This window comes from Nematolebias whitei, chromosome 22 (assembly GCF_014905685.2).
Source record: "Nematolebias whitei isolate Nwh7 chromosome 22, NemWhi1, whole genome shotgun sequence".
Taxonomy (NCBI): domain Eukaryota; kingdom Metazoa; phylum Chordata; class Actinopteri; order Cyprinodontiformes; family Rivulidae; genus Nematolebias; species Nematolebias whitei.
In genome coordinates this window covers 26,241,314-26,254,522 of record NC_056519.1, presented here as the reverse complement: position 1 = coordinate 26,254,522, position 13,209 = coordinate 26,241,314, and the positions used below count along the sequence as shown (strand labels likewise).

The 13,209-nt window shown below is 41.5% G+C and overlaps 2 protein-coding genes across 2 annotated transcripts in view; both read right to left on the bottom strand.

Moving 5' to 3' along the window:
- LOC119428014 (ankyrin repeat and SOCS box protein 13-like) overlaps nucleotides 1–448 on the bottom strand; it is a 13,611-nt gene extending 13,163 nt beyond the window's left edge. The window contains exon 1 of the mRNA XM_037695658.1: nucleotides 360–448. Within this exon, the coding sequence (XP_037551586.1) occupies nucleotides 360–402 (43 nt within the window). The 5' untranslated portion in view covers nucleotides 403–448. The remainder of the gene's footprint in view (nucleotides 1–359) is intronic.
- A 2,557-nt stretch (nucleotides 449–3,005) lies between these two features.
- Nucleotides 3,006–13,209, bottom strand: part of LOC119428383 (rab GDP dissociation inhibitor beta) — a 19,506-nt gene continuing 9,302 nt past the window's right edge. The window contains exons 3-10 of the mRNA XM_037696062.1: nucleotides 12,339–12,438; nucleotides 11,897–12,031; nucleotides 11,614–11,812; nucleotides 11,354–11,485; nucleotides 10,092–10,191; nucleotides 7,089–7,260; nucleotides 6,658–6,857; nucleotides 3,006–3,623 (exon numbers count right to left, since the gene is read on the bottom strand). Of these exons, the coding sequence (XP_037551990.1) occupies nucleotides 3,474–3,623; nucleotides 6,658–6,857; nucleotides 7,089–7,260; nucleotides 10,092–10,191; nucleotides 11,354–11,485; nucleotides 11,614–11,812; nucleotides 11,897–12,031; nucleotides 12,339–12,438 (1,188 nt within the window). The 3' untranslated portion in view covers nucleotides 3,006–3,473. The remainder of the gene's footprint in view (nucleotides 3,624–6,657; nucleotides 6,858–7,088; nucleotides 7,261–10,091; nucleotides 10,192–11,353; nucleotides 11,486–11,613; nucleotides 11,813–11,896; nucleotides 12,032–12,338; nucleotides 12,439–13,209) is intronic.

The window sequence follows — 13,209 nt, the reverse complement described above, 5'->3', positions numbered from 1 at the left end:
CCATCACGGGGACACCTGGACAGGTCTCCAGTCCATCACGGGGACACAGAGACAAACTATTCACTCTCTCACCTAAAGACAATTCAGAGTTACCAGTCAGCCTAACATGCATGTTGTTGGTGTGTGGGAGGAAACTGGAGTACCCGGAGAAAACCCACGCATGCGCGGAAAGGTTCCCGGCCGGGATTCGGACCGGGGACCTTCTTGCTGAGAGGCAGCAGCTCTCCCAGCCTCTGTGTCCCCGAACCCAAACTCTCACACATCAACCCTTTTAAGAGCTGACCGCTTCAGGAACCGAACCTGTGGTGCGGTTCGGACTCTGACGGACCCAACAGTCAACTCGTTCGGTACCGACTCACCGATGTCTCCAAAGAAATACGACGGAGAATGTTCTATCTCCATTCCTCCTCCGTCTCTGCGGTTAGATTATCACGACTTTGTGAACACAAGCCGCGTCCGGTCAGCTAACTGCACGAGTCACGTGACAAACATTGACCCTCACAGTGCATGCTGGTAGTTGTAGTTTTCAATCGCTGCCTCGCAAAGAACAGGCCTTCATAAATATAGGTAAAAATATAAAACATTTATAGATTCAGAACACAAGAAACACAGTGTTACAGAACAGCACAATACAAATAAACATTTTAATTAAACTGTCCATTTATTCAACTACAAAAATGGTGACTAACATACTGATCTTTACATATTCGTCTGGCGTGCAAAACAGTTTCAGCAATCCAGGGACATGCACCCCTGAAAATTTTAGATAAATAAATAAATAAAACTATGAAATTTCCAGCCATCTGATGTGCATTTTACTAAATTTCTGAGGTAATTAAAAAAACATAAAAATCATATGTATTTATTGAAAGGTGGAACACTGACGTACAATTACCCTTTAAGCTGAACTTTATCTGATAACAAAGTTAAAAGTTGCACTGCTCTTATTTTGTTTCTTTTATTGTTTTTATGAGCACCATGAGTTTGTTGTGACTGCATCATACTGTTATCACAAAATATCCTATGTATTTATCCTTGTGTACTAACAAATCCGTCCATTTTTACCCACTTCTTATGCATAGCTTCTTCTTTCTGGGTCGTGAGGGTCACTGGTGTCCACACAGCCATCACTGTGGGAGAGGCGGGGGACACCCTGGACATGTCTCCAGTCCATCACAGGGACACAGAGACAACCATTCTCTCCCACCTAGAGATAATTTAGAGTTACCAGTCAGACTAACATGCATGTTTTTAGTCTGTGGAAGGAAACCAGAGTACCCGGAGAAAACCCACGCAGCACAGAGAACATGCAAACTCCTCCCAGGACAGGGATTTGAACCAGGGTGTCCTGCTTGCTGTGGGGCAGCAGCTCTGCCACCGTGCTGCCCATCAATCAATATTCAATAATCAGATGATTTAATGTTTAGTATGTGGTTGATGTCTGAACCAATGAACAAACATATTAAACTGTGAAAATGTTTATCCCTTTCATTCTGTGCTGAGGACACTTTTGTTACAAGCTCACTTTGCATCATCGTAACGTTGCAATGGTTTGGTCCATCAGAATAATTACAAAGGTTTGGGAAGCTGAGGTGTAATTTAATTTATGATAGACCCAACCCACTGTATGAAGCTGTAAAACAGCCCCTCTGCACCCCTCCGCTCAGTCAAGCCAGTTGTCAAACGCAGGACGGTGCCCCACCCCATCTTCAGCATTATGTGACAGGAAGGAGTAAATCCAGGACGGTCCTGCTCAAATGAGCTTGGGTGGTATGATCAAAGTTATTGCAGGAGTATGATGCTGAATAAACTCAGCCTGGACACCAGCAACTCCCCAAGCAGTGGACAGGTACAGTGCAGAACTGAGTACAAGTACAACAACTTGAGCATGGGAGAACTTCAGGGAGGCCGTGGAGGACTTTGCTCGCCTCGAGGTTCTGGCACAGCGTTCAGTGACGGAGAACAGGTGGCCCTGTCCCAGGCTGAGCTTGGACTGGGTGCAGCACCGACGTGGAATGATGACATTGTTGAGTGGTGGAAAGAGGATCTCCTTAATCCGTCCAGTCCACCTGAGAGGAGGCAGCATCTGAGAGCTGCAGGAAAGACCAGTCCATCACCATGGCAGAGGTGGTCACGAAGCTCTGGTGCCACTGGTGGACGAGATGTGGCCTTTGATGCTGAAGGCTCTGGATGCTGTGGGGCCGTCATGATTGACGTGTCTTCAGTGTTGCATGGATGACTGGGACAATGCCCTCGAGTGGCAGACCAGGATGGTGCTTTCATCTTCTAAAAAAAGGGGATACATCTCTACAACTGTACGAATTTTAGCAAAACATACAGAAACTATAAACATCTGGAACAGAAGTGGACGAGTCAACCCAGTCCAATATGGCTGCCACAGCTTTAAAACTTAAATGTGGAGTGGAAGCAGAAACTTGAAGGAAATAATGGATGGATGTCTCTCGTTTGGAAATTATTCTAGTTCAAAATGGATATTCCAGCTAATCCCTTTTAGCCAACGCATCAACTTTACAGATTTAAAGTTAAAAATGTGCTAATGTGCATTGATGGAGATCTGTAAATGACTTTCAAAACAAATATAAAGTGTACCTACAAAAGAAGCAAATGCACCATAATTTTTTTTTTTTTTTTTTACTTAGCAGTACAGAAATCACCGAGCCCGGAGGTTTTTTCTTTACAGTTGTTTTAAAAAAAGAAATAAAATGACAAGGCTCCATCAGTTCAATACTGCTCCAGTACACATTTGGTCCTTTTCTTTTTAAACCATTACAGCCAACCATATCTGAAATCAGCTGGCAATGCTTAGATTACAACATTTTAGCAGAATACACAAACTAATGCATCGCTCACTTTATTGAGAACAGGTTCAGGTGGTTCATTAAATACAGATGTCACTACGGCTTGGCTTACAGTCACCGTCCTGGCAGTGCGACGTTAAATTAGACCACACATTAAATCACTTCATTTCACTTAATCCCACTGTATTTGCTGCCAGGAACAAGTTCGGTGCTCACATTATTAAAAAAAAAAAAAAAACTGGACAAAGCCAAGCCACAACACTCAACCTGACATGAAACAAACCTTCCTGCAGAACCCAACGGTCTCATTTGTTGACGTTTGTTTTAATCTTGCAGAACATTGACCCCAAAAATACCCCGTCCCCCCTAACTTTGATTTTACTGAGAATGCTTCATCTCTGGATTTGGCATCTTTGGACTATGCATCATCTTAATACAATGAGTCATGTTAATGTAGGATATAACTTTCTAATACACGGTTTAGTGCAATATTCAATCTGAAAAGAAAAGAAGCATCATCCAATCCCAAACCCTAACCAACAATATCAGCTATTTCAACGAGCAGACCTATACTTGGACCAGGTCAGCCAACAGGTGGGAAGATATTTGATTAATTTCCACGGTCTTTAATTATTATGAGTATTGCAGCTGTGTCTAATCCGTGTCCCCGAAGATGTCCTGCTTTCTGCGCTCCATCTCAGCGAAGTCGAACTCTGAGCCGGTCATCCTGCAGTAGATGTCCTTGATGTCGTCACAGGTGGTCTCGAAGTGAGTCGTGGCGTCGTACGAGCGGGAAATGAAAACCTGCGAGAGCAAAGGTCAGCACTGAGTGAACACGCTGCTCTGTGGGACAGCTGTCAACCATGTGTGTTATCCGTGTTCAGAAGAACGTTGAAACAAACTTTAGTTTTTTAACAAACATTTATTTTATACTTTTTGGACTATTTAAATTTATTATGCGCTAATATAGTATTTGTGTGTGTTTAAAGCAAGATGCGTTTCTTTTTTATGAAAACAAACTTGAAGCTGGAAAACAAAACATTTAAAGGTAATAACCTTCGGAGCCAACCTGATTAAAAGATGCTTTTAGATGAGCTGGAAAATAAATTAGTGCATTTAAACAGCATCTTTATTATTGTGGTTTCTGAGTCGTACATTGACTTTGCTACAAGCTCCCCCCTTAAAGGACTTTAAATGATCTGATTTTATTCAGACAATAAGCCTTAGAACACAAAAAAGCTATAACAGCCACTTTGACAGATATTAACTAAAATTTGGTGTGATAGTAGCTGAACCCAAACTTATAAACACAAAAATGTTCCAGATCATCTTTTCATTTTAATAATTCTCCTCCCCGTTTCATTAGACAGGATCTATGTGACTGTAAAACAGAAAGTTTTACAATGATCAGATTTAATGGAAGTGGGCTACTTTTGTTCTGGCACAGCAGAAGTGTGCTTTCAAGTTCCAGTTATGATACAAGCCGTCACCTGCATGCACGTCCTGCTGGCTGCATGTGGGAACAAATAAACACTGTTTTAACATCAGCTACAGACTCTCCATCCCTGCAAAGCTGACATGAATAAGAAGCTACTTAGCATGCTACAAGGTAAGAAAGGATTCAAAATGTCACCCAAGTCCTTCTACTACAGTTAAAGACACTAGATTTAGGGACGTCAACACTGACAGGCCGATATCAGCTAGTTAATTAGCAGTTATACCAATAAAGTTCTACTTGTCCTGGACTTTACAAACAGACACTGTGGTCAAGAAAGCCCAACAAAGACTCTACTTCCTAAGAAGACTGAAGAAGTTTGGTACCAATACCAGCATCTTCACCAACTTTTACAGGTGCACCATTGAGAGCCTGCTGACAGGCTGCATCACAGGCTGGTACATGAACTGCACCAGTCAGAAAGCACCACAGAGGGTGGTGCAAACAGCAGAGGACATCACTGGTAGTAGTCTCCACACCATCCAGGACATCTACCACAGCCGATGTCTGTAAAGCAGCATCATTAAGGACCACACCCACCCAGCACAAGGGCTCTTCCATCTACTACTCTCAGGCAGATGATGCAGGAGTCAGTCATCGCACACGAAAAGACTAAAGGACAGTTGTTATCCACAAGCTGTCAGATTACTGAACTCTTGATAATTAACACTGAACAACTGGTAATAACATCAAGCCACATCTGTGACAACTAATGTTTTTATTGTTAATACACTACGCAGCTGTATCGTATATGTCACTACTTGCCATCATAATTCATCTCATTGCTCCTCACTACCTGTGCAGTATACATCATGAGAATTTAAGCTTATATTACTACCTTAAAATACTTCATCCATCCATCCATTATCTTTACCCGTTTATTCCATTTTGGGTCACGGGGGTCGCTGGTGCCCATGTCCAGCAATCACTGTGTGAGGGGCGGGGTACACCTTGGACGGGTCGCAAGTCCATCACAGGGACACATAGAGACAAACGAGACAAACAACCATTCACTCTCTCACTCACACCTAGGGACAATTCAGAGTTACCAATCAGCCTAACATGCATGTTTTTGGTCTGTGGGAGGAAACCAGAGCACCCGGAGAAAACCCACGCATGCACGGAGAGAACATGCAAACTCCACCCAGAAAGGCCCCTGGACCGGGGTTTGAACCAGGGACCTGCTCGCTGAGAGGCAGCAGCTCTACCAGCTGAGCCACCGTGCCGCCCTCCTTAAAATACTTGTTCATACTAATTCATCCTAGCTGCACCGTTATATTCTACCATGTTGTTGTTTACTATTTTTTCTTTAGGATCTTGGAAGTATTATCATTTCTTTTTCACTTTTTGGTACTTTATTTTGTACCCTTATTGCATACTTTAGTATTTCTTGGTTTTTGTCAGCAAGTCGTATTAGTTCTTCTCATCCTGAATTACAGCTGGGCCATATCATATCGTTCACGATAATACCGGTAAAAAAAGTTTGCCTGGGCAAATAAATGATATCACGATATGTTAATTTCATGATGTAACACATCTGGGTGCCCCGCCCCGTTAACAGAACCAAGTGCACCAAACGACCGAGCCGCGCACCCCCCTTCACCTGTCGGTACTGGTGTAACGCTAATTAGTTACGCGCAATACTAGCTAGCTAAAAAGCTAAAAACAAACAACGCGCGGCTCAGCTGTCTCTTAGTTCCACCGTCCATGGAGCATGAACAGAGTCATGTGATCAGAGACAGAGCATCAGAGAAATGAATCATTCCTGCAGGAACAGAGGAAGCTGAAACACCAACAAGCTTCAGGGTCAGATCACCTTGTTACAAGTTCTGGAAGTTACAGCTCATTTAAAGAAACATATATTTTGTTGCATGTTACATTTATGCTCAACAGATTTTAAGCTTCATTTTATTCAGTTATTTTGGGAAACTTCACCTGCACTTTAGTTTCTGTGGTGGATTTATTGATCTATATTTTGTGCAGACTTTTTCAATCTAAATAACAGAAGGATCTTTTTATTTTTATACTTGGAAACTGAATACTTTACTAAATAAAATAATTTCAGGAAAATTAACCCTTGTTTTTTTTATTTTTATATAATACTGCAAAGCAACATATTAAGTTAATTTTGTCAAATGAATAACTTTGATTTCTTTTTTTTTTGTTGTTTTTGTTAATCAAGAAATTTGTCGTTATCACCAGAATGCTCTGAAATATCACAATATTATATTTGAGTCATATCGCCCACTCCTATCCTGAACATGTCATTGCATTGTTGACCTTGCGTGAACCTGCATATGACAAATAAACAACGTTTTCTCTTATTCTACTGAATAAACGCACCTGGCTTTCAGTGCCCGAGTCGGTAGGTTTGTACTGGTCGCTAATGCTGACAAACTTCTGCTCAATGGGCTCCAGTAGGTCCAGCGCTGGCTTGATCTCTTTCTCGGGGTCATTCGTCTCCACTGTGGTGCTGGCGATTGCAACGTATTTACCTTTTGCTGCCACGTTGTGAGCAGAGGAGATCATGCAAACGTAGATGTCTGAACACACAGAACAGATAAGTTCATGTTTTCATGTGGACAGTGGAAGAACAATTATGTTCTTACTAAACATGAAGATGTTGGTACACTTTGAGAATGTTTGCTCAGCTCATGAGGCCAGAACTAAAACTTGGCTGAGTTTAGTGACACGTCTGTTCCAAACAGAAGCAGGCGGGTCGTTTCTCAAAGTTTTGTTTAACTGAACTTATTTTGCTTAACATGTGCACTCACCATGCTTCCTGTTGACCTGGTTCTGAGGGATGATGATTTGGCAGGAGTTCACGTCCCCAGTGTTGGCAATGGGATGATTCATGATGCAGATGGCTCTGATCACCTGGCCCACTTTTTCTGCACGTTCCATAAAATAACTTGGGTCGCAGATCAGCTGTTTGCACCTCGCAGTCTGAGTTAATGAAACAATCGTGGAATTAACAGATGTTATTTAAAGGAGTGTGGTACAAGGTGGTTGTGGGAAAATACAGCATTTGAACTCAGAAAATAAAAGTCAAAGGAGAAAAATAAACCCATTCTTGTTCACTTCTTGAAGTTTTGGATGCAGACATGGTAAGAGTCCTGTAATAACCAGGTCAGGTACGATTTAATAATGACATGGTGGCAACTGTGTTGTGTTTGTATACTTGACATGAGACTGAATGATTTTAGAACATGTTAAAAAACCAGTGCAACATGTATTGATGTGTAAACCCAAGAGGGTGGACCTTCTTATTCAATTCATTTCTTTAGCTCCAAGTCACAACAGAAGTCGTCTAAAGGCACAGAACAGAAACGTTCATATATAAAAATAAGTTAATAACATTAATTATCTCAGTTTCCAATGACTGTAACTGAACATATGGTGGTGCAATTGACTGTGCAGCCACTTTTCATTCAGTGCATTCCAACAACGACTCCAGTGAGCAATGATCATCATCCATTATCTTTACCCGCTCAGGTCACAGGTGTCACTGGTGCCCATATCCAGCAGCCAGTGTGTGAGAGGCGGGGGGACATTTGGACACAGAGACAAACAAGACGAACAACCATTCACTCTCTCTCACCTAGGGACAATTTAGAGTTACCAATAAGACTACGGGTGCACCGATAAATCGGCCCCGATTTCCTTAATTTTGGGAAATCATCCGATACTTGCATGAGAAACTGATTTTACCTTTTTTTTTTTTGTTTTAACAACAATTGTTTGAACTTCATTTATATTTCAGAGCTCTACCTCATGGCCAGTTAAAACAAGTTTGTATTGTTTCTAGGATGTTGTTCAAGGGTCTGTTTTTCAATAAAATAATATTGGAACATTGAAGGTGCATTGTGACGTTATACAGTGCCTTGTGAAAGTATTGGGCCCCTTGAACTTTTCAACCTTTTGCCACATTTCAGGCTTCAAACTTAAAGATATAAAATTTTAATTTTTTGTGAAGAATCAACAACAAGTGGGACACAATCGTGAAGTGGAATGAAATTTATTGGATGTGTCAAACTTTTTTAACGAATAAAAAACTGAAAAGTGGGGCGTGCAATATTATTGGGCCCCTTTACTTTCAGTGCAGCAAACTCACTCCAGAAGTTCAGTGAGGATCTATGAATGATCCAATGTTGTCCCAAATGACTGATGATGATAAATAGAATCCACCTGTGTGTAATCAAGTCTCCGTATAAATGCACCTGCTCTGTGATAGTCTCAGGGTTCTGTTCAAAGTGCAGCGGGCATCATGAAGACCAAGGAACACACCAGGCAGGTCCGAGATACTGTTGTGGAGAAGTTTAAAGCCGGATTTGGATACAAAAAGATTTCCCAAGCTTTAAACATCCCAAGGAGCACTGTGCAAGCAATCATATTGAAATGGAAGGAGTATCAGAGCACTGCAAATCTACCAAGACCCGGCCGTCCCTCTAAACTTTCATCTGGAACAAGGAGAAGACTGATCAGAGATGCAGCCAAGAGGCCCATGATCACTCTGGATGAACTGCAGAGATCTACAGCTGAGGTGGGAGAGTCTGTCCATAGGACAACAATCAGTCGTACACTGCACAAATCTGGTCTTTATGGAAGAGTGGCAAGAAGAAAGACATTTCTCAAAGATATCCATAAAAAGTGTTGTTTAAAGTTTGCCACAAGCACCTGGGAGACACCAAACATGTGGAAGAAGGTGCTCTGGTCACATGAAACCAAAATCAAACTGTTTGGCCACAATGCAAAACGATGTGTTTGGAGTAAAAGCAACACAGCTCATCACCCTGAACACACCATCCCCACTGTCAAACATGGTGGTGGCAGCATCATGGTTTGGGCCTGCTTTTCATCAGCAGGGACAGGGAGGATGGTCAGAATTGATGGGAAGATGGATGGAGCCAAATACAGGACCATTCTGGAAGAAAACCTGTTTGAGTCTGCAAGAGACCTGAGACTGGGACGGAGATTTATCTTCCAACAAGACAATGATCCAAAACATAAAGACAAATCTACAATGGAATGGTTCACAAATAAACGTATCCAGGTGTTGGAATGGCCAAGTCAAGTCCAGACCTGAATCCAATCAAGAATCTGTGGAAAGAGCTGAAGACTGCTGTTCACAAACGCTCTCCATCCAACCTCACTGAGCTCGAGCAGTTTTGCAGAAAGAATGGGCAGAATTTCAGTCTCTCCATGTGCAAAACTGATAGAGACAAACCCCAAGAGACTTGCAGCTGGAACTGCAGCAAAAGGCGGAGCTACAAAGTATTAACACAAGGGGGCCCAATAATATTGCACGCCCCACTTTTCAGTTTTTTATTTGTTTGAAGCCTGAAATGTGGCAAGAAAGGTTGAAAAGTTCAAGGGGGCCGAATACTTTCACAAGGCACTGTAACACCTGACAGAGTCGATTATAAAACAAAATCGGAATCTGCAGGTCAGATCTTTTTGAAATCGGTGATCAGCCAGAAAACTGTAATCGGTGCACCCCTAAATTAGTCTAACATGCATGTTGGAGTACCCGGAGAAAACCCACACATGCACAGAAAGAACATGCAAACTCCACCCAGTAAGGCCCCCAGCCGGGATTTGATCCGGCAACCTTCTCATCGAGGCTCTACCAACTCCGCCACCATGTCTGGTGACTGTGCATAAGTTAAAGATTATCAGTCAGGTTTGTAAGCAAAGCTCTCAAATTTTAAGTAAGTAAGAATAAAGAGTGTCTTGTTTACCACCAAAAAGAACTGAACAGAGAGAAATGTGCTCACCTCTCCCTCAGACTTTACGCCCACCACCTTCCCATTCTCCATCACTATCTCATCTATGGGCTTGTTTAACATGTACGTCCCACCAAAGATCGCACTCAGTCTGGAATACAAACCACACGTGTTTTAACAGCAAATATCTCCGTCACATCGGATGTCTTCTAAGAGAAATGTGACGGTAGCTGAAGTTTATTTGTTATACAACTCATTCAACACAAGAGTAATCACAAGTCAAAAACACAGATGTCATTACTGCCAGCTGCAAAGGTGAAGAGAAATAATGTTTTGTTTGTACAATGAGCAAAATATCTGATCACTGGATGGATTTTAACAAAACTTTTAGAAAGTAATCATTGATGTACACCTACAACTGTTTAACTTTTGGAGTCTGACCAATTTAAGAAGACCCTCACAAGTAAAACAACTAAACTAGCTATAACAGATAATTTTACAGGTAGTGAGCTAAAATCTGGAGTGGTAGTAGAAGACAGTCATTCACAACGGTCTCCAAGCACCAACAAACCTGCAACATATCACAAAATCTCAAATAACATTATTTTCAAGGGTTGACCAAAATGGTTACAGCTCATAAGTTCTCAACATTAGATGGTCTTAATGTATCTGATGTTCTGCTCAGGCACCATTTTTTGTGAAGTCATTCACATTACAATTTAAATGTGACCACCACAGACTACACGTGGACAGCCCTTGGCTCTGAAGACGATGTGGCCTCACACACAGCTCGATGTGTTCACAGAAGTAAATATGGATTCTACACATTAGCAGCAACATCATCTGCCATGCGCGTGTCATCCAGTGTTTACATTTGATCAGGTCTCTTCATGCCTACTCAGGTACAGAATTGTTGTGGAACAGGAGCCAAGTACTGAAAGTAGAAACAAACTCCAGTATTGATCCCATCCAACAGGTTGTTGGTATGTGTTAATACTCGGTCATCCAGGACAAATCTAAAGGATTCAAAAAGACAAACTGGACAAATATTCTGTAGCTGAAGACGTGCGGTGTCCCAAGCTTTAAACAGCACGACTTTGATGTGGCACATGGGTGCATCAGGGGTGTGTTGGCACCTATATTTGACATAAAGTAATATGGCAAAGTATTTTTAATCAATTTGTTTTTAACAATTCCTTTGTTTTAATGGTTGGTTGTAGCCAAAATCCAAACCAATAATTGGATTAATGGCACAGCCATATCTATACTTATATATCATGTCATATATGAGATACTTGAGAGGCGTGTCGTACCTGGCAAAGCCTTGTGGCAGTTCTCCCAGTCCATACAGAGGATAGAGGTACGGACTTTTGCCATATCTGGCTAGAGACTCACTGTAAAGCTTTATCTTATTTATTGCATGGATGCAGGGTTGATCCAGGTAACTAAGAGAAGAGAAATTAAAAACGTTTTAGCATCTACATATAGGTATAGCATCACAATAGTACTTTTATCACTTGTAGTGTGCACACAAGTCATTACAGAAGGTAGTATTAAAATAAAGTCCACTGACTCGTCTGTGCGGTAGAGTGCCAGAGAATGGCCGGTAAAGTCTATGACTTCCTGTCCCAGGCTGAACTTCTGGTAAATGTCCCTCATTTTTGTAGTTTTAGGATCAACACCTTCCATGGTCTTTGGGTTGTTCTCATCAAAGTTGGCAATATAGCACAAAAACTTTCTGAAGCGTCGTTTCTCAAACAGCCCCATAAGGCCTTTAAAAATGTAAAAATAAATAACACACTACACGTTAGAAAGAATACATTTGACAAACTGTTTAGTACATTTGCTCCACTTACTAGAAGCCAGAGCCTCGGTCTCAGTGGAGGGGACTTTATAGATTTTGCCCCCCTTGTACACAAAACTGCCTTCAACCACTTTGAAATCCAAGTAGCGAGTGACCTGTGTGATCAGCAGCATGCGAACCAGCTGACCTAAAACAGACATGGACATACAGCATGACTTCCACAAACAAATGCTGATATTTTACTGCACACAAAAAAGAAATGAGATTGTATCCTCATCGTTTAGCTGTACTTCAGTTCTACTTGTAATTCCTGCTGCTTCAGAAGAACAAAATCAAAATGAAATAAAAAGTCAAACATCTATGACATCGCTAGGCTAAAGGAATTTAAATTAAGACATTCGTCATTATTTTTGCAGATATCAAGTCTTCAGGTCTTCTAGACAACAGATTTAAGTGAAAACTTTAATAGGATTTAATAATATATAAGGGATTACCATTTGCCATAAGGAACTTTGGGATAAGGTCCACATTCCAATCTCTGCCTTTTCCCATAGATTCTGGAGGACTACCAGGAATATTGAAGCGCTTGTAGAGCTGCAGAGGGGACAGTGCACCTAGTTAGACACCAAAGCTTCCAACATACAGTATAGTTAACCTACAATTACCAAATATACTTGGGTACATTAGTCCTGCTTGAAAAAAAAAAAAGGCAGATAAATGATGAAATTGTTTCCAATTTAGATTGTCTGCATTTAAACCCAGAAAATACAACCCCAAATTCAAAACAGTTGGGACATTGTGTAAATGCAAATTAAATAAAATGCAATCATTTACCTTAAACCCGTTTAGCTCAAGATTCAACTCAAAGTTTGAGCAGGGGAAACAAAGTCTGTTAAAGTAAGTGGTATGACTAAGAGCTGGAGGAGTTTTGTAACTAATCTGGTTAATTGTAAACAGATCAGCAAGAGGACTGGGTATAAGAACACATTTAGAGAAGCTCAGGCGATGGACAGAGGTTCACTGCTTTCATAAAACAGTATTGAACAATAATTGAACAATTCAGAATAATGTTCCTTAATGACAACTTGATAAGACTTTGAATATCCCACTATCTACAGTCCATGGTTGCTAGGCTTCCTTTCAGACACAGGCTCCCCTGTGTTTCCCGTACCATTATCGAGGGGGGCGCCCCGCCCTGTCAACAGAACTGAGTGCCCTGCCTACCGAACTGCCCCCTCCCCCGCACAACAACCATCAGCACTGATGCAGCGCTAAGGTAGAGGCGTGCAATACAGACACCCTAGCTAAAAAACTGCAGAGGTACTGCTTCATCTCCCTCAACGATCCATTTCCTTCACCCCCCCC